Source organism: Acipenser ruthenus, chromosome 1, assembly GCF_902713425.1.
Source record: "Acipenser ruthenus chromosome 1, fAciRut3.2 maternal haplotype, whole genome shotgun sequence".
Classification (NCBI taxonomy): domain Eukaryota; kingdom Metazoa; phylum Chordata; class Actinopteri; order Acipenseriformes; family Acipenseridae; genus Acipenser; species Acipenser ruthenus.
In genome coordinates this window covers 98758057-98784944 of record NC_081189.1, presented here as the reverse complement: position 1 = coordinate 98784944, position 26888 = coordinate 98758057, and the positions used below count along the sequence as shown (strand labels likewise).

Sequence of the window (26888 nt, the reverse complement as noted above, 5' to 3'; positions counted from 1 at the left end):
ATTACATGATTTGTTATGTGTATAAGATCCCAGGGGCGGATTCAGTCTGAATCTTGACAAATCAATGGCTCGGGAGGGTGAGAATAAGGAAATTCATAGAGACTGACAGCTATTGTGTTAACAGTGAAGTAGTATAGCTGTGACATTTTCATATTCCGAAGACTGATAACTTTTTTTTTTTCTCCACGTGCGCACATGTCTGTGTCGAGAGGAGGTCAGTCAAAAGTTGCGTTTAACATTCAAAATGGTTGAGGGTATTGAGAGTAACAAATTAAAACTTTGAATTAGAACAGTGGTCCCCTTTCAATTCGAGGACAACCACCAACAGTACTTTTGGGATATGCCTGCCACTGGTCAGGTATTCACTGAGCATTTTATGTCAGAGCTGCTGATAGGCCCCTCCGGGGAGTGAAGTCCTTGGTCCCGCCTCCTGAGGGAACAAACAGTCACTCCACAGAGCTCACTTCCTCTTTTGCGTCTCACTGCGGTAAGGTACTAACCTGTCCAGTTGCTGTGATTGAGTCTGTATGAAAGAGCTATCACTCGAGTTTTCTGGAGTTCCCCTGCAATATTTATATTGCTGGAAGTCGGCTTGCCACTGTGAACTGAGCTATAAACGGTGAGCAATTGCGCTTCATTAAATCTTTCTTTCACCAGTCTGCACATTGCACTGCGTTTCAGACTGCTTTCTAACCCTGCAGCATCTGCTGTCGTGTATGTTTTTTTTTTCTCCTGCTGTTGCAGCTAAAAAAAAAAAATAGACACATGAATTCCTCCACTGAGGCATGGCTCTGCTGCATCCTGCTGTTGAGTCGACTCCACCGGTTGTCTCTGCCCACCGTGCGCTTCCCTGTATTGCTCTCTTTATTGCCTACCGCAGCCACTCAAGCCTGTGTATCCACCCCGGCGTATGCTGCGCGCAACCCCGGGTTGTGTTGACTACACGCGGTTAACGCTAGGCGCCCCTCCACAGTAACCCTCGGTGCTCGGCGTCCTCGGTGCCCTCGGTGCTTCGGCTCCCCTGGTGATCCGGTGTTGCACCCAGCACGCCAGACGCCCTCGGTGCTGAACGCCCCTCGGTGCTTCACGCCCTCGGAGCCTCAGTGCTCACAGTGCCCTCGGTGCTTCGGCTCCCCTGGTGATCCGGTGTTGCACCCAGCACGCCAGACGCCCTCGGTGCTGAACGCCCCTCGGTGCTTCACGCCCTCGGAGCCTCAGTGCTCACAGTGCCCTCGGTGCTTCGGCTCCCCTGGTGATCCGGTGTTGCACCCAGCACGCCAGACACCCTCGGTGCTGAACGCCCCTCGGTGCTTCACGCCCTCGGAGCCTCAGTGCTCACAGTGCCCTTGGTGCTTCACCGCACTAGGTGCCTCTGCGCTCTAGAATCAAACGCCCTTGGTGCACGCAGTGCCCCTGGTGCTTCGCCGGCCTTGTGCCTCGGCACTCCAGAATGTGACGCACAGTGCTCATCACCCTTCGGTGCTTCGGCGCCCTCAGGGCCTCGGAGCCTCGGTGCACACCGTGGCCTCGGCACATACTCAGTGCCCTGTTACTTCAGGGCTTCAATTACAGACGTTGCTCAGTGCTTCGGTGCCTTGGTGCCTCAGAGTTCGGTGCCCTCGCTTCTTTGGCGCCTTGATACCCCACTGCTCCACTGCTTAACACCCTCTGGTGTTTTCAGCGCCCTCAGGGCCTTAGAGACAAGCGTGTCTAAGTTTCATGCTTGCAAAGCAAAGTTTCCTTCAGAGGACAAGCACCTCCTCTGCGTCCAGGGCCTGGGCATGCAGCACGACTCCTCTGCCTTAGGAGACGAGACATTTTGTGAGATTTGTACAGTGTTCCAACCACAGGTTCTATGCAGGAGACTCTGCAAGTTTATAGGCGTAGCGTCCCCAGCTAGCTCGGCTGAGCCGTCCGTGGTAGAGTCCTGCATCGGGTCGGGTACCCGCAAGATCATTTTATCACGTCTACTTGCTGATATTAAAAATGTTTGTGAACGAGGTGAAACAAAAGATAGTGCAGGGTGTATATCATGTAAGTGGATACTAATTCGAGAGGTAAATCAGAAGTGTGGAATTATTTTGGAATCATAATCATCAGGTGACTGGATTCATTGCTTGTAAAACCTTGTCATTATGTTTTTGTAAACGACTGCCACAAAACTGGTACATCATCTCTGCAAAAGCACAGGTGTAGCTCCCTTTCAACTGGTGTCACGAAAGGAATAGACAGGTATTTTATAGTAAAGTAGCGATAGTTAATATGTTACAATGTTAAAATATATGCAGACCACTGGAGAAAGCTACCACGCTGTATGGCCTATTGTTTAAACTCAATCCATGGAGAATGGTAGAGATACCTGTGTGTTAATGTGAGAGAGTCAGTTGACACAGGCAGTAGGTAAAGGACAAACACTTGCGGGTTTGGGTCAGGTTGCAGGTCTTATTAAAGAGGGTCGGGTCAGGTTGTGGGTAAGGCTAGCTGTGGAGGAAATACTGCAATACTCTCACTAAGAACGCGAGGCGTCTCTGCAGATAACCGCAATGCTCCCTTCCCATACTCTGGTACGGGAGAGAACGAGACGCTGAGTTAGTTCATTCAGGACTGCTGTTGACTGTGCGTCGTATTCTGTATAAAAAGGTACTGTGTGAACCTTCTGTTTGTAGAATTGTGTGTTTTGGTATTTTATGCCAGGTAACAGCTTAGCTGTCCTGCACGTTAGTCAGGGAACCTGCATAAATGTGTAGTAAGTGCTCGGAAGAGCTAGGTGTTTATTTTCTCTTGCTTATTTTTCAGTAAAAGCGCTTCACTGTTAGTCTGTGTTGGGTCATTTTTAAAAGAAGGGAAAAAGAACCTGAAAGCAAGCCGAGTGAGATGAGCTTTCTTACACAGAACGAGAGCTCTGCTTTAATCTGACCAGATGTTCGTCTGTCATGGTGTAAGGACCCTGGGTCAGGCCCTCTCAAAGCAGCGGCTGTCTCACTGGATTGTGTACACAGTTTCGACTGCATATACTAATGCCGGCCTACCCCTACCTGGGCGGGTGGCCACACATTCTATCAGAGGAGTGGCTACATCATGGGCCTTCTTTAGAGAAGCTTCATTGACTGACATATGTACTGCGGCTAGCTGGGCTACTCCGCATACTTTCACCAGGTTCTACCGAATTAAAGTGGTAGATCCCTCTATGCCTTCATTAGACAAAAGGGTACTTGAGGTCGTACTGCTAACTGTGGTTTTGTGGTCTCGAGATGTCCCTCGTCTGCTGTCTCCGCTCACGCTCCCTTGCAACGGCTTTGGTATTTTCCCAAAAGTATTGTTGGTGGCCATCTTTAAATTGAAAGGGAACATTAGGTTACAGATGTAACCCTGGTTGCCTGAAAGAGAAGACGACCACCAACCTGCGAGGTTGCATCAGTCGCTTTTGCGGGTTTGATGCAAAAGAGGAAGTGAGCTGTGGAGTGACTGTTTGTTCCCTCGGGAGGCAGGACCAAGGACGTCACTCCCCGGAGGGGCCTATCAGCAGCTCTGACATAAAATGCTCAGTGAATACCTTATGTGGCTTTTTGTGTTTCTACCTAGCAACATGACCTGAATGCCGTAGCTCCTGAAAAAATAATCGGGTTGTTGACAATTCAGTTTGTGTGAGTCATAACCGTGGCTGTAGTAATCCCATTGTGGCGCTGGTACAGTAGTTTAATATTAGACACACCGGTACATACATGTCACAGGTGTATTAGTCGCTCTCCCCTTTTAAGGGCCTCGCAAAATTACCTAGAAAATCGACTTATACAATGGTTTTTACGGTAATTAACTGCATTTTTGTCTTTTGTCCTTTAGGCATGGTGCACATTCATCCAATGAAAAAGGATTTATTGATCCAAGTTTGCTGGAAAATCTTCAAAACAACCATGTAAGTAGCAATTAGATTGCCTCTTATGTATTGCTAATGAGATCTTTGGAAATGAGATGTTTCATTTCTGCATTGGTACCCTAAGTAACAGAGCCACTTTTAATGTTTCCTTTTAGATTGGTGGGTTAGAAAGTCTGTATTTTTGTAATGCAAGTGTTGTACTAAGAAATCACAATAAATAAATAAATATGGCTTTTCACCTTTTAGAATTTAAATGCGTGTGATGCAAATGAATGTATTCAGGATTAACTGCCCATTTTTTCTCTGCTGGAAATGCATAAGCTACTAAATGATGCATGTACAGTAGGTTGAGTGTAATAAGATTCAATTTCTGAGGATGTCGCAGTCAATAACCCTCCATCTGGGGGCTCCAGAGTGGCGCATCCAGTAAAAGGCTCTCCACGTGGAGTGCAGGATGCGCACTATAGACTGGAGATCGCAAGTTCGAATCCAGGCTATGTCATTGCCGACTGTGACCGGGAGTTCCCAGGGGGCGGCGCACAACTGGCTGAGCGTCGCGCGGGTAGGGAGGGTTTAGGTTGGCAGGGCAATCCACGGTTCACCGCGTACCATCGACCCCTGTGACTGATGGGGCGCCTGCGGGTCTGCAGTGGAGCCATTCAGATCTGTGTTGTCCTTCGGCACAATAGGTCTGATGGCTTCACTGTGGATCCGCAGTGCGAAAAAAGACAGCAAGGCAGGGACACATTTCGGAGGACGCATGTGTCAGCCTCCGTTTCCCGAGTCGCCGGGGGGTTGCAGCGGTGAACCGGGATTAATAATAACATGATTGGCAATTCTAAATTGGGGAGAAAAATGGGATAAAAAAATAATAATAAATTTAAAAAAATAAATAAATAACCCTCCATCTGCTGTAGTGACACAGAATGCGAAATGACTGCGTGGGCTGTGGTTTTCTATTGCCTGCCAGATCCAATTAGGAAATGTTGGAAAAAAAAACACTTCCTGTTGTGTCTCTCTTTTTTGTTTTCTATGACACAACCGTTATACTGTCTGATCTGTCTTGGAGTTTTCCTTCTTCATAGTGTGTATTTTCTTTCTTTTTGTTCTGAAATATTTTTAACATGAATGAATACACAGATAGATTAATCTTGGCAATAAAACATGTTGCCTCAAGATACAGTGATATACAGTACAGTATTTAGGGTGTCTCTTTTTAAAATCTTTGCCGCTTTGATTCTTAATATTAAGTAAGTAGCTTATAATAATATTTTCTTAGTAGTCTTTTCACTGCCTCTCTTAGGATGTTTGCTGTTATTACAGTAAGTCAATTTTGTCAGTGTTAAGGTGCTTTGGCTCTGAATACCGGAGTGGCTCAACAGTTCTAGTTGTAGGCTAGATCAGTGTCTTTATTTTTTTAAGCACCAGCAATCTCTAAGGCAACACCAGTCGATTGCCAGCACAAGGAACTTAATCCAAAGTATCAGATCACTAGATGGAGCTTGTTGTTACTTTTATGGAGACGCATTGGCTGATCTAGCCTACAGTATATATATCGGTGACAGGAAACTGGAACTGAAGAGCATCTCCTAAACTTGAATGAATAGCACCTTAAAATAAAAAACACAGTTTTTGAGAATGTGCAATAGGAATAATTCAATCAGAAAAAGGTAAGGGGGCATTAAAAAAAAAAAAGAAGAGAGAATTCAATTTGAAGCTATGTTCTTCCAATCCAGCATCAGTACCATGACCCAAACTGATTGTTAAAAATGAGAATAAATCAGTGTGCTTCTACTTTCACTGGCATGGTAAAACATTCCATACCCTGCAGTTCATGGGCTCACGCGTAATGGGCACGCTCATTCTCGATGGACATACTGATTCTTTGGCCGTCGTATATTCAGCAGGACATGCTAGCAGCTGCCAAATCTTGTCTGTGGCAATTATTTTAGAAACCTGAATTGGGAAAGAAAAGTAGGCAGTGATTTAATGAGATCATTAAAATGTTTTAAGGGTTGTGCAGTTGTTCACTTAAAGCTTTTTAAAACAATTTTAGAGTATCTTCTATTTAACACCATTCTTAGTTTATTACAGATTTAATAATGTCTAATAATTATTTCCATTGTACTGGTTATGTTATTTGTTATGTTAATATTACATGATTTGTTATGTGTGTAAGTACCAATGTACTTCAAATGTTTCGGTTTTTATCCATGGGCTTTTAGAGCCCAATATATCTGTACAAGACCTAAAAAGAGGCTCACACAACGGTTATCTTGGACTATTTTTCAAGGTCAAAGGGCCACGGTCTTTTCAGGCAAAACATGGTGCTACATCATCCCATCTTGACTGGGATGTTTTGGAAGTTTTGTTCCATGTTTGATTATGAAAGTTGCATATAAATTTGTGCAGAAAAGCAGTTAAACTGTTGAAAAAAAAACTAGCCTTCTAATGTATTATTTTCAGACTGAAGACAGACTTGAGTATTCATGTCATCTCTTTTTCTGTATTTCTCAATTAAAAAGCATTACAATTTAACACTTGGATTAACATTTATTATGCAACCTTTTAAATATAATCCCTAGGAACAGGAATTTGACTAAAAAATATATGTAGCTACCAAGTTACCAGAGATTGATAGGAAAAACAAATAACTTGGTTGGGAAGTCCTCACTGTGTTTTGCCTCATCTGAACTTTGTTATAAACCACAGAATATAATGTTATTGTCCTGGAAGCATAGAAAAACACAATATTATAGATTAAAAAAAACGTATACTGCCTCACTGACTTACCATAGCATCTGACACAATGGCTCCTACAACCTGGAATGAACTGTACACAAGTCACTTTACCCCGATTGTCTTTGCATTGTTTTCCAGTGCTTTGTAGTAACACCTGTCGCCAGTCTGCAAAGAGAATATAAAGAGACAGGTGCCACCACAAAACCGTAGGCAAAACATGAAAAGGGAATGTTAAAAATGAGATACATTCATCTCATGATCCTGTGACAGTGCAATTAAACCAAAACGTGGGTCTGTGTTACTGTTTTAATACCTTTCATTCTTAGCTGCGTGTAAGATCTTTTGAAATGGACGAAGCGCAACAGATTAATCCCTCCTGCATTATTTCAAATTTTAACTAAAGCAGAGCAATGCTAATGAAACCTGGTTATCATATCGTGGGTAGAAATGGATAGTTAAGATATGTATGCATGTGTAGTGGTATCTTTTAGGCTGTTTCAGATCTCAGTATCAGTAAGTGTTAACAGAAATTCTGAAATTCAGAATTTAGTATACAAGTTACTGTAACTTTGGGGTAGAAGAGTAACGGTGCCCTTGTGGTTTCAAGTTGTCAATATGCAGGTGCACTCCACTAATAACAGATCCTGTTAGAACAGAGTTCCGTTTACAACGTATTGAGGAGGCATGTCCCTGCCAAACAACATGGGTTTTAAAGGGAATTATTCTGGTTTGTAACATATATACCGTTTAATGCATACAGTTTTCCTGTTCCACAGGCGAATGTTTGGCATTTAATACTTATAGTTTAATACATACAGTAGAGTTTAATAGGTACAGTTTTCCTGCTCCACAGATAGACATTTTGCACACATAAGGTACATCCGGGAGAGTAAATGACAGTCACGGCTTTTATTCTTCTATGTTTTTGTTGGCACAGCCGTTGTACAGTTTAAACTTATAACGCATACAATTTTAATTACATTTAGCAAAAATATACATTCGTAAAATGGTACTACTCATTAAATTGTGCAGCCCACAGGGGGGTGTTTTGTATAAACAATAACACTCCTGTTCTTTGGCAGCTTTCTTGTATTATTTATATTTAAGGTACTTATGTTTGCAGTTACATACAGCATTTCAAATTGTGTTTACTACGTAATACCTGTAATACAATATTCAATGTCGGTCATACATACTGTAGTTCAATGTAGGGTTGTACTCAACACTCTTGCTAAATTGAAAAGTTATCTCCATATACAAGAGTATCATTGCTCTCTTACTGAGGAAGCATTAGTTAGAATGAAGTGTTTCTACAAGCTGTACCTTTTAAGATGCATGTTACTTGATCTTTTTTCTGTTTTAAACTTGCCCTTTACTTAACATTGCATATAAATATAGCCTACAGCATCGATAATCTTGGAGTTCATGACAATGATGGCAGTCTGTCATACAGCAGTCCCGGAGAGAACAGATGACAAGATTGTTTACCAGGCTGCATCTCCAGGTACGTTATCTCTACGCAGTGTCAGTATTGTCTCTGACCTGCAGGAGCATGCTTGATTCATGGCACACATTCTGTTGTGTGGGAATGAATGAGGCTGTTATAAAACAGTATGAGTCGTGATAATCATCTGCCAAAAAATACAGTAGAGCTGTGTATCTATATGATGCTGATTGTCCACACTTCTGTATGCTGCTGCTTTTATACCTTTGTATAAGGACAGCAATATAGCAGCAGTGTATGCTCAAACAGGATGTAGTTTTCAGGTTTTTAAGCAGTTCATATAATAAACCTCAGGTAATGTCAGTTTATCAAATACAGATATCACCATTGCATTACTATTTGTGCAGTGTGTTTTGCAGTAGTAAACTAAGATTCCAGTTTCAAGCAGCAATGGGTTATTCTAAGTTCAACAGCTTTCTATTTGGCAAACCCATGGCAACATAAATGATCTTTCCATAGCGTGAATGTGTGTGCTTATTGTTTATTCCAATTAGATTGAGTGCTGACTACATTATATAACACAGGCAAACAAACAGCACAAACAGGAAAGCAATACACAGTTCTCTTTCACTCTGACTTGTGTACTTCAACTCAATATTCCTAATGCAGCACTCTGCTTCTGGCACTTGTTCCCAGACAGAGATTTATTTATTGATTTGTGCCATGTGCTATTCATAATATTAAAAACTAGTGAGCAGTCTGCCACAGGCTCTTGGATTCCTTTGACAAAGCAAGTTATTTCATATCTGCTTGTCACTTCTTTCAAATTTTGAATTTTGTTTTGTATTTTTCATTTTACTTACAATTGTTACACAATATCAATATTTTTACATACAATTACCCATTTATACAGTTGGGTTTTTACTGGAGCAATCTAGGTAAAGTACCTTGCTCAAGGGTACAGCAGCAGTGTCCCCCATCTGGGATTGAACCTACAACCTTCCGGTCAAGAGTCCAGAGCTCTAACCACTACTCCACACTGCTGCAGCATCATTAATTGGGAAGCATTCACTTTTATTAATTTAATTTGTAACCAAAGAACAAACCACATTTTTCAAGTATAGCTACTGCGTTGAGGATACAGATCACTGGATCAGACATATATAATAAAAGATTGTCTGCTTATAAAGAAACCCAGTGCTCCGATCCCCCACGACACACACTCTGCAGTTTTGCTGAGGTCCTCAGGGCAACAGAGAGAGGTTCAATTACTAAAGCAAAAAGAAGGGGAGATAAGGGGCAGCCCTGGCGAGTTCCACCTGATAGTGGAAAATACTCAGAGCGTGTTGCTTTGGTGCATACACCTGCTTTAGGAGATGTATACAGGAGGTGAACCCAAGATGTAAATTTAGCACCAAAGCCAAATTTGTTTAAGGCAGCAAATAAATAACCCGATTCCTCCCTATCGAATGCTTTCTCAGCATCAAGGGAAACTATCACTTCTGGAACATTTAAGGCTGACGGAGAGTGTATTATAGTAAAGAGTCTGTGGATGTTGGAGAAAGAATGACGGCCCTGCATGAACCCTGTTTGGTCTTGGGAAATGATGGTAGGGCAGTTTCTAAATGGCATGGTAATACCTTAGCCCACACCGTCACATCTACGTTAAGAAGAGAGATGGGACGCGACAAGCCACAATCTGTAGAGTCTGTATCCTTTTTAAGCATCCCCATATTCGTAAAGGGCACCACGGGATTGGAGCAGAAGGTGCTCAAACCTGCCTGTGTTCCTGGTGATGTGCCAATAACCTCGCTGCCCAGCACCGGACATGAATTTAACTGGGTGTTGGCCCTCCATCCCGTCTGGTAGCCCGATAATGCGTAAATTATGCCATTGGGAGCGGTTTTCGAGGTCGTCCAGCTTGGCCTTGAATGATTATCCGCCACCAATGTCACACTAGTTGCTTCTAGTGTTGAGATTCTGTTGCCGTTGTCTGATAGAGAGTGCTCCATACTGTTAAGGCGCTGACCGTAAGAATCAACCATAAGGCGAATGGCATCCAGAGACGACTGTATTATAGTCAGCGAACTTTTTTAAGTTTTCAGTTAGCTCTGTTGCAAGGCTGCAATGATTTTTTTTCTAGTTCCGAAACTAGTATAGAGATCGAGAGAGGTTTAGGTTGTGCGGCCGCCATTATTGTTGATACTTCACTCTGAGTACTAGAAAGATCCAAGCTGGTGGGATCCGTCATTTGTCCGCGTTTCAGTTTTGGTTTGGACATATTAAACAATGACTTAGATATTTAACCAGTGTATGAAAACAAATCTAACAAAATAATTTGGTAGAATATGGGAAAAAATGAAAGATGTTCAAGAGCTGTTTTTACCCGCGCCTGACCAGTTATATCGCCCAATCATGTCATGTCATCAACTTTCAATAGGAAAAGTAATGGAACCATCTGTGTAATCCCTATAGCCTTAACCACAATATCTTAACTTTGAAAAAGGTTGGGAGCCATTGCCTCAGTACAGTAATGTCCTTATAATAATAACTGTGTGTGTTCCTTTTTTTAAATAAACAAATACATTATTTTGCATCCTGTGGCTTATTTCTTTATTTTGTTATCACATAATTAATTAATTAATTACTTTTACAGATGAAGGTGCTTTAGTAAGAGCAGCTAAGAACCTGGGCTTTGTGTTCTCTGGTCGGACACCTGACGCTGTGATAATAGAAGCTGTAAGTACATTTAAGAGGAGAGACCACACAATCATAAGCACTGGTGAACAAACAATACAATTACTTATGCCTATTTACAAAAACTACATAACATCACCCCTGAATTTGAAATTTTGACATGACCTGAAAAAATGGATGTTTCTTTCACTTATTGATAAACATTATATACTGTGAGTTACTTGAGTCTGTAATGTATGTAATGCAATGCTTAATAACAATGCTATGCCAAAACTGCCTGTTTTGTACTTGCAAGTGCCACAGTTTTCTAATTCTCAAATAGAAGACTCCAGAACTCCTCTACATACATGGACACAAAGCATAACATTAGAGCCCAGCCTCATTTATGAAAGGGCACTAAATGTAGCTGCAACGTGCACATTAAGTAGTGAGCCTAACGTGCACCATAAATCTAAATTTACTGTCCCATTTACTAACAGAACGCATACATTTATGTGCACACTGTTTGGCTAATTTACATACCATAGCGTGCACACTAAATGTATTGTGAGCGATAATTTAATGTGCACGACAATTTCCAAGACTTACCGGTGACCACCGGGATATAGAAAGCCCCAGCAGTCCAGGCGGATCTTTTGGTCAGTGTTTTATTTAACCGCTCTATTATTTGTATCAATGTAATGAACTATAAAATGAAGTCTTAAGAAATTATAACATTAATTCACGTCTTTTCACGCTTAATATAACCTGTTATTTACAGGTAATTTTCACTGCTCTATATGAAAACTTTAATGCAAGTAATGCCTCCATGATGCCAGATAGCTTTCAGCTCAGAAAAATAGGTTTAAATAGTGTTCCTATCAGTGGTTGAAGCCTGGTTTCTAAGCAAACTAATTATCGCTCACTTTAAGGTGCACACTACTATTATCGCCCTTAAGTAAATACGGTGTGAATAAAGCTCATCTCATTATTCACAGCGATTATTCAGAGCAGGTTGCCTCATTTAAATTCATTATCGTGCATTACCATACAAATCACATATTCATTCTGATTACCATAGTGGGGCACAATAAAATCAATGTGCGCCATAATATGCCCACGATTTCATCTCATGATTTCATTTCATTTCAATTAATAAAATAGTAAAAGTAAATACAGAAATCATGAACGTGCACACTAATTGCAATTATGGAGCACCATAATGTTTAGTGCCCTTTTGTAAATGAGACCCAGAGGATATCAAATAACATACACCATGTGATGAAGGGTTTTTAAATGCCAACTTCTTTGCCTTGAAGCTGAAGCTGTATGTACTGTATCTTTCTTTTAAGTACAAGTTACTTTATTAAAACCTGGATGAAAGTAAGGAGCAAGGTTTTAGCAATCAAAGTTATCGCAATTAATTTTTGAAAAGGCAGACAGAATTAAAACTGTACTTTAGAGAGCTGAAACTTTTCTGAAGATGAGACTACTACAGTCTAAGATTAAAACTTGCGCCTTCTCAGGCGCTGTGTATCTGTTGCATCTTTGTTCAGTTACTGTTTAAATAGATGTGTTGGCTTGATATCATATCCATATACAAGCTGTGTTATACCAGGACAGCTGATGTATTGCATTGAAATAGTTGGCCACTGAACATTGTATAAAGAATATAGGATAGGGTGCTGAATAATACAAACTGGTTCTGTGCTGTGTTTCTGCTGTTTTTAAGAGGTTGTGTTTTATTGTACAGCTTGGACAAGAAGAGAGATATGAGCTGTTGAATGTTTTGGAATTCACAAGGTAATGTAGTACATTTGATATGATTTAAATACATATATTTATATAGTACACATTTGTGTATGGCTACACAAAATGAAATACAGTAGAATTAAATGTTGATATTTTAAACATGGGTCTACAATATCTACACAAATTGAGATACTAATTGTTATATTTTCTTACTAATATTTAACTTTTTTGGAAAGCATAGTAGTTTTTCTGTGATATTGATCTTCGTGAAAAATTGAGACAGGTGTGCAGCCTCAGGAATGTTAAGTGATTTTGACAAAGATTAACTGCAGGTTTAAAAAACTCTTTAAGGTGACTTTGCCAATATAATTATAGAAGTTGCCATTTGTCTGGAACAGTTGTTCACTGAACAGGAACGCATTGCAGTGAAAACTAATAAAAAGGAGCCAAGCTTGATGTAAAATCAACACAGCAATCCATCATAGTAATTTATTTTAATTTTTTTGTTGAGCTTAATGTACCTGCTGGCGATTCTGCAGGATTTTAATGGTTTGACAGCCATCAATATTGTGCTTGAAGAATAGAGAGTGGTTCCTAATGCCATTTAGGCTGCAGAGTTGGTTGTGTCAGTTCTGTGTGTGGGTGGCAGCCACTGTGCATTATTATGTTTTTTTAAAGCCCAGAAACACAATGTTTCTAGCATTACATCAAGGAAATGATTTAGACATCCACGAGTCAGCAGCCAGTTGAAAATCCATTTTGTTTCCATTTTGATTGAGAATTCAGTTAATGGTATCGGCCCGATAGGTCTGCAGATATTAATTTCACTTTTCGAGAAACACACAGCTGCCATGTTTGACAAACTGTTTTATTTCAGGTTATTGTATTTTTTATATATATATATATATATATATATATTCCTCCTGAGGTTTATTTAGTATTTATACTTTTTTCTTTATTTACAGCATTAGAAAAAGGATGTCTGTAATCGTCCGCACACCAACAGGGAGAATAAGACTGTACTGCAAAGGAGCTGTAAGTTAAGTTACATTTAGTGTCATTTAGGAACATTATATGTATCCACTAGATAGCACTGTTGTCATTGTCCTTCCTAGCCTACTGAAGAGCCAAGGGGTTTGTTGCTTAAAAAATCTGGCTTTCATACAGCAACTGAACATCTATCTCAAAGAATGTCTTAAATTGTTTTATGTACACAGAAAAAAACAAAACATTGGCATAATCGACCGATACTCTAGTACAGTATTTTTGAATGTTGAAAATAAACACATTGCCATCATCAATCACTGCTGTAGTCTATTCATTTATCAGAGGAGACACCACAATTGTGCTGACAAAGCTTATATAATATTGTATATCCTATTATTTTGTAGAGACTCCCTCTTGATAGGTGCAATAGTTTACTACATCACTCTTTTCATCGACACACTTGAGACAAGTTTGTCCCTCCAGACAACAAAACACACTAATAGCAAACAAAATGTATTTATCTTGGTTCTAAAAAAATACCTTGTTTAGCAGATTAGTTTAAATGACACAGAAGTGAGAGCTTATCAGATATCTAAATATGGCTGTGTACCTTTCACATAATTAAGTAAATTGTGGTTAAAGTATTGTCTCCTGTGTGTGTACATCCATCTGTCTGTACGTCAACCTCGGTTTTTGCATCTAAAGTCATCAACTCCACTGCTTGTATTCTTTCTGTTACAGGATACAGTGATTTACGATCGTCTTGCAGACGGGTCCAGATATAAGGAAATTACTTTAAAGCATTTGGAACAGTTTGCTACAGAAGGTGGGTAAAATCATGCTTAGGTAATTAGAGTGAATTTAACAATATAACGTGTCTGTCCCAGGATTATGTTCAATCTTACATGTTTTTGTATTCCAATGAAAATTGCTTAATGACTTCAGAATTATCATAGGTATTTAGCTCTAAACGAAAATACAAATAAAACATATAAATCACAGTTTATCTGGTTGTCTCCCGTAGGGTTAAGAACCTTGTGCTATGCTGTTTGTGACATATCTGAAGCTGCTTACCTGGAATGGTTACAACTGTATCATCGAGCATCTACTGCTCTTCAAAACAGGGTGCTGAAACTAGAAGAGAGCTACGAGCTGATCGAGAAGGCGAGTTGTGAATTTTTTTTTATTGAGCACTAAAATAACGACCAATACAACAGTCCCAATAACACAAATATATATAAATCCTTTTGCTTGTAAAATTGTCTTTATTTATTTATTTATTTATTGCATTTATATAGCGCTTTTTATACAAAAGTATTGCAAAGCACTGTACAGTACATAGCAGAAAAAAAGAACAAACCACAATACATTTGTATAGCATGTCACACATACAACTGCCACAATCAGACCATTTAAATAAAAGATTGAAAAACAGTATACACATAATAATAATACAAAAGCAGCAATTTTAAAGTTACATTAAAACCCGCTAAGATAAAAAAAAGCAATTTTATAAAAGCGTTTTTAGTCTTGACTTAAACGGTTCCAGCTTCCCTGACAAACGAAGACAGAGCATTCTATAATTTAGGAGCTCGACAAGAAAAAGCCCTACATCCCATGTTGCTTTTGTTGACCCTAGGATTAACCAGCATCCCCGCATTCTGTGATCTCAAAGTGTGGTTTGGAAGATACAGGGTCAGTAACTCCTGCAAATAACTAGGTAGTAATCCATTTAGGGCCTTGTAAGTTGACAGCAAAATCTTAAAATCAATTCTATACTGCACAGGGAGCCAGTATAAACCAAAACAGGGAATAGTTTTAGTCAGAATTCTAGCGGTGGTATTCTGAACAAGCTGCAAGTGGGAGTATTTCTCAAATGGTAAAAAGATACTTTAGTAACTTCCCTAATATGCGCAACCCTGCAGCACAGTGGCACCCTAGGCCACAACTGCAGAAGAAACCAGTGCCACAGTCCGGAAGACAGCCTTCTACCACTTTCCGCAGGGACAGCCCTGTGCCTAGACAACGGACACAGGCTGCGCCACAGGCAAAGCACCAGCCCTAGGACATAGCTGCCACAAGCCCAGGGCTCCTTCTCCAGGAGACACTTGGACTACTGGAACCAGTGCACCACAGACCCCTGGGTTCTCAACACCGTGAAAACTGGTTTCTCTCCAATTCCAACACGGCCCCCCTCCATTCCAGGGTGTGACAAGAACATCTGTTACAGACCCCAAAGAGGTCACTCAGGTGACACAGGAGGTAGCAGTCATGCTGCAGAAACGGGCCATTTGCATTGTAGACCCCTCCGACAGCACCGGGGGGGGGGGGGGGGGTTCTATTCCAGGTATTTTCTAGTGCCAAAACGGGATGGCGGCCTCAGACCGATTCTTGATCTCAGACAGGTGAACCTGTACTTGAGTCGGAGACGGTTCAAGATGCTGATTACGCAACGGCTGTTGCAGTCCATCAGGCCAGGCGATTGGTTCACCTTGGTGGACCGAAAGGATGCCTATTTCCACATCCATATAAAACCAGCGCACAGAAAATACCTGAGGTTTGCTTTTTAAGGCAGTGTACCAGTTCTGTGTTCTACCGTTCGGCCTCTCTGGCTCCACGTGTCTTCACTATCTGGATGACTGGCTTATCTGCGCAGGGTCTCCAGCACAAGCGCACGAGCACACAGAACTCGTCACCAGCCACCTACTAACGCCTGCCCGGATAGTCTCCTCTCTGGGGGTGCGCCTGGACTCGGAGCTCATGTTGGCCACCCTGTCAGAAGACAGAGTGGGAGAGTAACTGCCTGCCTAGAGTTGTTTCAACTCAGCAGGGTACTTCCAGAAGTGGTTTTCCAGAGGCTTCTGAGTTTGATGGCAGCAGCATCGAATACCCTCCCACTGGGTCTTCTACATATGAGCCCTCTGCAGCTCTGGTTCAACTGCACGGTTTGCCAACCAGTGTTGAACCACAAGCTCTTGACAGGCATTCTCCTGATGGAAACAGCTGACTCATCTACGCTTAGGCGTAGCGCTGGGCAGCGTCACCAAGAGAGAAGTCATCACCACAGACGCAGCCGACTCAGGTTAGGGCGGGGTGTGGGAGGGCAAGGTGTGTGGCAGCCCCCGTGGGAGGGTCTCCACATCAGTGTTTTGGAACTGCAGGCAGTTTACCTGTCATTGCAGGAATTTTTTGAGCAGGTTCAAAGGAGACGCATGCTCGTCCTTGCGGACAACAGAGCTGTGGTGTCCTACATAAAGCACCAGGGTGGTTCTGCGGTCACTCAGTCTCCACCATGTGGCCCACAAGCTTCTGCTGCGGGGACAAGTGAATCTTCTATCACTCCATGCAGTCCACCTGCCGGGAGTGATCAACTGGGGTATGGACCTCCTCTCGAGGGGAGTCCAGCGGTGCAGAGTGGAGACTCCATCCCGAAGTAATGTGTATCATATAAAAAATTTTAAAAAACTACCCTTAGTAGAAGTAACATTCTAAAGCTTCTGCCACTGCACTCTGTTTAAACCACATATTTAATTTGGAGTAGTGAATCCTGCCATATTTCAGAAATTGTTTAAGAAAAATACTTCTACTGTCTTTCTAACATATCTATTTTACTTTATATATACAAACCATTCAATCATAGCTGCCGCTCCCCAGACAGTTTCTAATTTCTCCTGGGGATATAGTTTTTAATTAGGTTTGGGTACCAATGTCCAGCTAAAGCTTTTCTACACATTGAATGTCTGGCTCCATTCTTAATACCTACATTAAAATTGTATTACTCCATGGGTAATTTGACCTCTTAGATTTCATTAAGTAGAAATAATTGGGAGAAAACTGGACCCAAAATGACATTTAAGCTAGCGTTGGGAATATCATTGATTGGTTAATTATTATAGGAAGCTATTCAACTGCTCAGTAACATCATTTCAGTTTAAAAGGTTGCCTTATTGATGAACAGCTTCATAAACTGATTCTTGAAAAGTCACGTGTCTTAAAATTGTAACGTTCCATAATCATGTTCAGATTCCCAGTAAAGTGCAATAATATAAAGAAAAGAAGAATGCATTACCTACAGTGTGTATGTATGCATGTATGTATGTATGTATATTATACAAAATAAAATAAAAATTGCATGTACACAAAAGATTTAAATGATAAAAAAAACCCATTAATTTCAGGATGTTTGACAAAACCCCTTCAGTTGTGCAGTAAGAAAAGTAAACACAGCTGAAGAAGGGCTTTTGTGTGCATGCAAAAAAAAAAAAAAAAAAGAAAAAAATTATTTTTTTGTACACTGCAGTTATACCTCATTTCAGACCTATCTATATCTATAGTCCTGGTTGGAAAATAACTTAAAAGTCTCTCTGTGTTTGTCATTGAGTGGTATATAAAGCCCAGTAGGGTGTGTTATCCCTATATTTTAGATTGTATTTTTTTAAGGTAATTACATACTTTTAATACTAAAATAATCAAGTTCAAAGCCTTAGACACTACCAGGCTTTCCTTGAACACATGCAGCCTGGTGTCCAAATGGTATAATTGCAGTCTTTTTTTTTTTTTTTTGAGTGATCATCTGGCTTATTTATCTACGTTTTTCACCAGCATAGGTTCATAACCATTCAAGTCCTGGGAGCTTTACAAATTTAACAGTTACACTATCCATTATGTTTTTGCAATTGTATAAAACAGAAAGTTATTTGAAGATATCTTAAAATGTTTTAGAAGTATCTCTAAATAAACTGGAAGTTATTTGAAGATATCGTCAAATGATTTACAGATATCTTTAAAACCCTAATTTTAAGATATCTCTAAATGACAGTTTGGCGCACCATGCTAGCCAAATCCACATATTATTTCGAGATATCTCTAAATCATTTAGAGATATCTCTAAATGAACAGAAACTTATTTGAAGATATCTTCAAATGATTTAGAGATATCTTTAAATGAACAGCACGTTATTTAAAGATATCTCTAAATCATTTGAAGATATCTTCAGATAACTTCCTGTTCATTTAAAGATGTCTATAAATCATTTAGAGATATCTCTAAATAACTTCCTGTTCATTTGAAGATGTCTTTAAATGGACAAGAAGTCCATTGAAAACATGGAGCATTTTCACAGGAACTAATTTTGAGATATCTTGAAATGGCTTCCTGTTCATTTGAAAATATCTTCAAATGATTTAGAGATATCTCTAAATGAACAGGAAGTTATTTCGAGATATCACTAAATGATTTAGAGATATCTTTAAATTATTTCGAGATATCTTTAAATGAAACAGGACGCTATTTAGAGATATCTGAAAAGTATTTAAAGTATCTCAAAAACATTTAGAAATATCTTAAAACGATTTAAAGATATCTAAAAATGCATTTTAGATATCTAATTTAAAGCTCCATTTGAAGATATCTGTAAATCATTTTGAGATATCTCTAAATGTATTTTAGATATCTTAAAATGATTTAGAAATATCTTTAAATATTTGAAGATATCTTCAAATATTTAGAGATATCCATAAATGAATTTGAGATATCTCTAAATGATAATTTGACTTGCCATAGTGGTTATTGCTCCTCTGGGTCCTGTAGCTGTAGCTGCTATGATCAAGACGGTTCCAGGCAGTTAATTGATCACACTTTGAATACATTCATATCTGCTTTTATATGTTTTTCTTCTGTCCTGCAGGTGGCAGTAATGATCTGCATTTAGTTTATATTTTTCCTTCGGTCTGTGGTATTTACCTTCTTTAATTAAAAACACTGTTGAGCTATTTAAAATAGGAAAATTCAGCTTAAATATGGGAATAATAAACCATGGTAATAAAAGTATATGTGGACATTTGTGCTTGCAAATATTAATTTTGGCTTCTTCATAACATACAGCAAGACCTGTCGCATTTTACTACTGTACACATTTTTTGTCAAGTTTACCTCTTCAGACTGTGGTGAATAGGCCTTCACATTTTAGATGCATTTTATTCATTTGAAAAGTCTTTCCAATCAGGTGAAGTTTCTCATTCTGATCACTTTACCACTTATTTTTTAGAACCATGCTCAATGATTACATGGGCCTGGTACTAATATGCCCCCTTTAACCTACCTTTCAAGGTCAGTTACATCCTCCTTGGTTAATAAATATTTTTTAAAATTTTTTTCCCCAGAATCTACAGTTGCTTGGAGCCACAGCAATTGAAGATAAGCTGCAGGACAAAGTGCCGGAAACCATAGAAACTCTGATGAAAGCAGACATTAAGATCTGGATTCTAACAGGGGACAAGCAGGAAACTGCAATAAACATAGGTAGGTCTGTCTCTAAGATGTTGTTTTTTTTGGTGGGGGGGGGGGGAGGCCGTGTTGCATGCTAGCTGCTGCACAGTTGAGTTTTATCCACTAAAATACATGAGCAAAGTGTTCAGCTTCATTAATGGAAAACAGGTCAGAACACACACTAAGGTTGTCTGTGGTCCCAAGTGTTGTTGGTGCAGTTACCAGCAGTGTTGAATTACAACACATATAATCCAGATGAGGAGGATATGCAACTGCATGGTTATCAAAATTGCATCATAAATCTGAAATAATAAAAAAAATGTATGACCACAGTTATTAAGATGTCAGTTTCAGCAACATACTCCTAACTCCAATCTTCTGTGTTTGTGTGGTTTCTTTATATATTGAAAATGGGTTATAAATAGATTATTGTATAAACAAAGCAGAAAAAGTAAGAATTTAATAGTACATCCCCATTTCCTGCATATTCTATATTCCCTATAGTCACCGTGTGCATAATTGTACCACGTTAAGTTTCCTATCTATGATTCTATTTTATAATACAGATTTTTCTTTTTCCAAAGTTTTGGCAGGGCAACATCTCTAACACCATAGAGTTCACACAAACTGTTTTAAATTTTCTAAAAACGAAAATAGAAAATCACAATCGAAGGAGATATAGTCAGACTTTGCTGGATGGACACAAAACTATAAAAATGCTAAATACTAGTTCCACAGAATGTGTTTAAATGAAATGAATAAATGTGTTGGAGTCTTGTAATATGTTTTTTGTAGTCCACAATGCTGGTTGGCTGGTATAAAACGTCTTTATGCTATGGGAAGAGATTGTATTCCCTTAAACACTGGCCATCGTATTTTATACCAATATGTTTCTTCCAAGCACTGGTTCCACCTTTGCTGTACAAAACATACAAAACAAAATTATCCTGCTGCAAGTTCTCATTAGAGGGAATTTTGATTAAAAAAAAAAAAAAAACTGTGAACCTGTGAAAAACGGCATGTTTCTAATGAAAGCACACTGTTAGCAGTTGATATTTTCACATATGCAAATTGACTAAAATCATTAATACTGTATGAGAAACAGTAAATATTTCTACATGTCAGATATAATGTTGTTAATCTGCTTATAAAAATTGGATTAGGAGCTGTACTTCTGATATAAACAATGTGTGTACTATAAGCTTTCCAGTATATCCGGTACTGAATTATGGAAAGGTAGAAAAATTGCCATGTGCATTTTCATTATCAGATTGGATTTTGTTTGTTTAATTTAAGAAATAAGAAATAAGAAATCATTTTTGTAATGTGGTTATTTGTTTATGATTGCTAACACAGGACACTCTTGCAAACTTTTGACGAAAAACATGGGTTTGATTGTGATAAATGAAGGTACACTTGATGTAAGTATCTTAAGACTTTTCTTTAAAAATGTGTACCAAAAATGTGTATTAACTTAATAATTGAACTGTTTTACATGGGCTTTCATAAACTCCTGTCTTCTGTGATCCACAATGTCTGCCTTTATTAATAGGAGGCTTTGGCAGTGCAGGAGCCCTGCACATGAAGAGGGTTTTTTGTGTAAATAATGTGTGTTTATTGTAATTATCGTAATGCTCCTGGAAGAGTTTGCCTGCTGCGTGTGATTACCAGGTGTGTTCCAGCAGGGCTTCAGGTATAAAGACCTTGCTGTAATCCTCTGATTGCCGTGAGAGTGACCCGGGAAGCCGAAACCACCGACGGCCAGGCGAGTAGTAATGTGAAAACATCCGTGTTTATTTTATATGTTCACAGTATTTAAAATAATAATTATAACCATGGCGGGTTTACAATCCTAAACAAAAACGACACTCCTCTACCACAGTCCTCGAAAAACTCAGTTTCTCCCAGGGGAAAGTGGTGAGTGTCAGTGATGTGCTGTGCAGTGAAGGTAGTGCTCTGGGGTATGTGCTGGCTCAGCGGCGGCAGCTCCTTACTCCTTAACCCTTAGCGGTCCATTTATTCAGCGCATCTCAGGCGCGTCAGGTACAATTTATTTTCACACACGCAGTTTATTTTAGACGCGCTGTTTAAAAGTATTTTTTTTCACAGTAAAACAGGTTTAAAAGGCACTGCATATCAACAGGACACTCAGTACTGCATCTCCAGTCCCGCCCCACCCCTTGTTCGCTGTATTTTTCACATACCTCTTCATAGTAGTGCATACCGATAAATCATCTCCTGAACTCGTTTTATCACCAAACTTCTCAATAATGCGATCCAAGTCATTATTTTATTACTATAACATCTAAAAAGAGCTCTACAAATGTCTGTGATATTCTTTGAGCGCTGGATGCAGAAGCATCTTGTTTGTTTATGTCCGTGTTATCTATGTGGTGCCGGGGCTATCTGTATTCATGAGATACGCCCCCCTTTTTTTTCGGCTTCTCTCGGTTCCTGTCGGTCTCACTCGGCCATTGAATGGTTTTCTTGGCTTTTTCCGGAGAAAAAATGACTAGAGACCTGTTTTTTACGTCTTTTTGATGATGGGTCACTAAATCCCTTCCAACGTAAGGGCCGTACTCACGTATCGGACAGCGGTGTGGAGTAGTGGTTAGGGCTCTGGACTCTTGACCAGAGGGTCGTGGGTTCAATCCCAGGTGTGGGACACTGCTGCTGTACCCTTGAGCAAGGTACTTTACCTAGATTGCTTCCATAAAAAAAAAAAAAAAAAAAAAAAAAACTGTATAAATGGGTAATTGTATGTAAAAATAATGTGATATCTTGTAAAAATTGTAAGTCGCCCTGGATAAGGGTGTCTGCTAATAAATAAATAATAATAATCTGCATTCCCTTTGTACTATCAGAACTCCTCCCCACGATCAGCCCGGCGCCTTGGTTATCCAATTGCTGCCTCCTCTGCAGCCGCAATAGAGTCATTCCACGTACATGCAGATACGGACCTCCCCTAAGATGTCCGACTTCTGGTTTCCACCTACCATCCCCTACCAGTGGAGGGGGAAGCATGACATCAACCTACACGGCGCCTTTTCTGGTTGGGAGAGAGATTTACAGCTCAAATACCTTCGCTCTCTGTCACAGTATTGAACAGAGAAGATTAGTTCGGGGATTGTAGATCCTACCAAGATCCGCAGGGTGTGTCAACTATAACCCACATCTCCATTACTCAATCAACAGCGCTTCCGGTGGCTGCTGATTTTTACCTGGTTCTGCTGAGTCAAGGCAGGATAGGCACAGCCATATGTGGGTGTATGTATTAGCTGTTGAGTGACAGGTAGGAGATCGAAATCGAATTGACACGCCCCACAGGCATGCATGTTTTGTTTATATAAACACAGACAGAACATCCACCCATCCTTACATTCTACTGTAATCTCTATAATTAAAATGAATATACTTAAGGGTCCTCGAATGGCTCACCTGGTAAAAGCACTGCCGTGCGGCGTGCAGGGTGAGTCATATAACCAGAGATCTCAAGTTTGAATCCTGGTTGCGCGAGGCAGCCGATCCTCGCTGGGGGTTCCGTGGGGGCGCTGCATTGGCTTTGGCTCTCCCGAGGTTGGGGAGGTGGGATCCGGCTTAGACAGTTTCTCTTCACCGCTCTGCGGCGACCCCTACAGGCCAGGCGTCGAGTGAGCTTGGGGGCGGAGATTTGCTGGGCTGAACTTTGTCCTCCAGAGGCCGGTAGCCTGCAAACATACACGCTTGAGTTCCTAGCTGTAAAAAGACGCAGATTGTCCCGTGGGATCGCAGGATGCCCACTGAGCCTCGAGTCCCTGGGCTGTGTGGGGAATCGCAGCGGTGAAGGAGAAACAATAATAATAATTGAGCATTCTAAATTGGGAGAAAATTGGGGGTAAAATAATTGGAGATTCTAAATTAAAAATAAATAAATAAATAAATAAATGAATATACTTCCCTACGATTTGGAATGGAGATCTAGCTCCCTTAGATATTGAGGTTAACTATCTGGAATAATTTTGGCTTAGCTTCTAGGAACCCTAATCATCAGCTGATTCACTTTAACTTCCTTCATAGGACATACATAACCCCTCGTAGACGTTTCTTATGAGGCTTGCCCCTAACCCTGGCTGTTCTCTATGCACCCAACGTGCCTTCGGCACCTTTCTACATATGGTTTGGGAATGCCCGGCTGTAGCTTTATTCTGGGAGCGGGTTTCCTCTACTTTTTCAACTGTATTTGGAAGGGTAGTCCCTTGCTCTGCTCTGGTTCTTTTAATTTAACAATGATTCATCTCTTGAATTATCTCCACAGCAGAAACGCATTTTGTTGTCTGGCCTCACTGCAGCGGAGAAAAAGGTTGCTCTGCATTGGCAGCCGCCACACTCCCTTCCCTGGCGCCAATGGGCCCAGACGTTCCTTGATATCATTTACTTAGAGCTATCTACCGCTCGGATCCATGGTGCCAGGGAACAAGCGATTAATGCCTGGAAGTGTATGGTTGATCTTATTAAGCCTTTGTTAAATCCAGACTAATTTAGATCTCTGGGGTCCTTGTGGGGGGTAGTGGGAGGGAGGGAGATAGCCACCTGGGAGGAAGGGAGGGAGGGAGGGGGTAAAAAAAGAAAATGGGGATCTCATTTGTTCTCTTTTTTTTTTCTCTGTTTGTATCTGTATTGTTATTTCTCAATAAAAATAAAAAAACATTTGGCTACAAAAAAAATAAACACAGACAGAACATACAGGACATACAGCCCGGCGTACAAAAGGCAAAATAAAAAACTGTACAAAAACTATAAAATAAAATATGTCATGAAAACAACGTGCGCTACTCCTAATACATGGGAGATCCCGCTTATTCACCTCGCTCTCTATACTTGGTGGGATCTACAATCCCTGAACTTAATCTTCTCTCTTCAATACTAAACAAACCTCGACTCCGGCGACTCGCCTGGCCATCGGCGGTTTCGGTTTCTTTACGTTCTGATCCCGGGTCACTCTCACGGCGATCAGAGGATTACAGCAAGGTCTTTAGGTCTCTTTGTCCGGGTAGCGTGAACGATGTTCAGCCTGTTGTCCTTGGCTTTACAATAGCCTTGAGTGAATAAACTGGACCTTTTTATACCCGATACCCCGCTGGAACACACCTACCTGCTGATTAGATTCCGCAGCTGGCAATCACACACAGCAGGCAGGCTCTCCCAGGAGTGTCAGGTACTTCATTAATTCATTACAACAATTACAATAAACACACACTATTTACAAAATTCATTTACACAAAAACCCCTCTTCATGTGCAGGGCTCCTGCCCTGCCACAGAAGCTTAACACAGATACAGATTTCGAAAATATTAGGTACCCCAAAATATTATATGTCCCAAGAATGAAAGAAAACCAAATGTGATAGCTTTAGAAGTATTGAATTACATTAAATTGGGTATTAAAACCCCTTCTTGATGTTCATGCACTTTCTGAGCATATGCATTTCTAGAGAGGGGGCTTGCTGGGGTACAGAAGTCAGACCTCTTGAGGTACTCTGACAAATGTACTTGGGTCAACAATTCTGGAACTGTGAGTGAAATGAGATCTTTACGGGCTGTGAAAGAGAATACAAGCTCTGTCGTGAGACTTGAGAACACATTAAAAACTATTTAACACTGAGCTGTGTGTGAGGTCAGCAGCTCTTTAAATGGAGCTGGGGTCTTTTAATATGGGAGCGGGGCTGAGATTACCAGTATTAATTGGAAGTGAGACTAAAAACTCCTAGGCAGAGGGCTGTGATTCACAGCAGAAGCTGTTAATAGTGAAGTAGAGATTGTGCAAATGCTGTTGAGGGTGACATTGCTATGTTCAGTTCACAGCAGCACATTGCCATTTGGCACGTGTGCACACCTGCAAGCTAAATGGCACAAAAAGAGATATCTATGCCTTTTGAAATATATATGAGTACATTCTTTAAAAAGTACCCTATACAACACCTATACAATCCAGATTTTGTGCATGTTGGTTCATCTTAAAGGTATTGATAAAGACACACCCATGATTCACACAGTGCATCCGACTTGATCTCCCAGTATTTATCATTTTTTTAGTGAACCGTTTTGCAAGAAGTTGTCATTTCCACCATTGCTTTGGTGTGTGTGTTTTCTTTCGGTAAATTTAATCCAAAATAGCAAAAGCATCTTGCATGTTCATTTCCAAAGAGACCCTAGTGCTGAGCTACTTATTTTGTATTTATTTTTTTTATAAAATTTAGTCATCAGCAATGGATTTTTTACCCCATTTTTTCCCAATTTGGAATGCATTGATCTCAGTCCACCACTGCAACCCCCGCGCCGACTTCATGAAACGGCAACAGACACACGTGTCCTCCGAAACGTGCTCTGCCAAGCCGTCTTTTTTCACACTGCAGGTCCACAGCAAAGCAATCAGACCTTATAGTGCTGGAGGACAACACAGATCTGAATGGCAGACCCGCGGGCGCCCTGCCGGCCACAGGAGTCGCTGGTACGCGGTGAACCGAGGATTACCCTGCCGACCTGAGCCCTCCCTACACGGGCGGCGCTCGGCCAATTGTGTATTCATGCTTCTAGTCTATATCATACTTGTGCATGTTTCTGCACCTTTAGCCCTCGGTTCTGGTTACTTCCCACCATGACCTTGTGCACCGGTGGCTTTCCCTGGATCCAGTTGGGTTTCTCTGTGCTCTTCTGCTCCTTGCTGCTGTGCTTCTCCAGAGCCTTTTCTCAAAAGCGAGAGAGAGTAATTTTTGTATTACTAACAATAGGAAAGAAAAGTAGATACATTTTTCTTTTCCTCCTTTCTTTTGTTCCAGCGCGGAAGTGGCATGTCTTCCTGTTGCTAGGCTACAAAGCCTGTGCGCACAGACGGCCCCTCGTTCCAGCTGCTTGACTGGATCAGCAGCTTCTCCGTACTTCAAAAATACACTGCGTGGCTCTGTTGACTGGAGTCGACCAGCCAGGGAGGGAGTCTTTTGCTGCTTTAGTGAGCAGCTGGTTAGCATCACTTTAGCGAGAGCTACTAGTAGGAACCAGTCAGCTGGCAGATCTCGGCCTCTGGCTGGTGCAAGAGATGCATTCTTTCCAAGTGGCTTCTGCAGAACATTCATTCCAAGTCACTTCTGCACACCACTGCCTGCCTCCACG

At 40.6% G+C, this 26888-nt stretch overlaps 1 protein-coding gene across 1 annotated transcript in view; it reads left to right on the top strand.

Moving 5' to 3' along the window:
• LOC117421527 (phospholipid-transporting ATPase IA) overlaps positions 1 to 26888 on the top strand; it is a 132821-nt gene that overhangs the window by 68144 nt on the left and 37789 nt on the right. The window contains exons 15-23 of the mRNA XM_034036040.3: positions 3841 to 3913; positions 8015 to 8120; positions 10717 to 10799; positions 12490 to 12539; positions 13454 to 13523; positions 14217 to 14301; positions 14500 to 14639; positions 19638 to 19776; positions 21100 to 21164. Coding sequence (XP_033891931.1) covers positions 3841 to 3913; positions 8015 to 8120; positions 10717 to 10799; positions 12490 to 12539; positions 13454 to 13523; positions 14217 to 14301; positions 14500 to 14639; positions 19638 to 19776; positions 21100 to 21164 — 811 coding nt within the window. The remainder of the gene's footprint in view (positions 1 to 3840; positions 3914 to 8014; positions 8121 to 10716; positions 10800 to 12489; positions 12540 to 13453; positions 13524 to 14216; positions 14302 to 14499; positions 14640 to 19637; positions 19777 to 21099; positions 21165 to 26888) is intronic.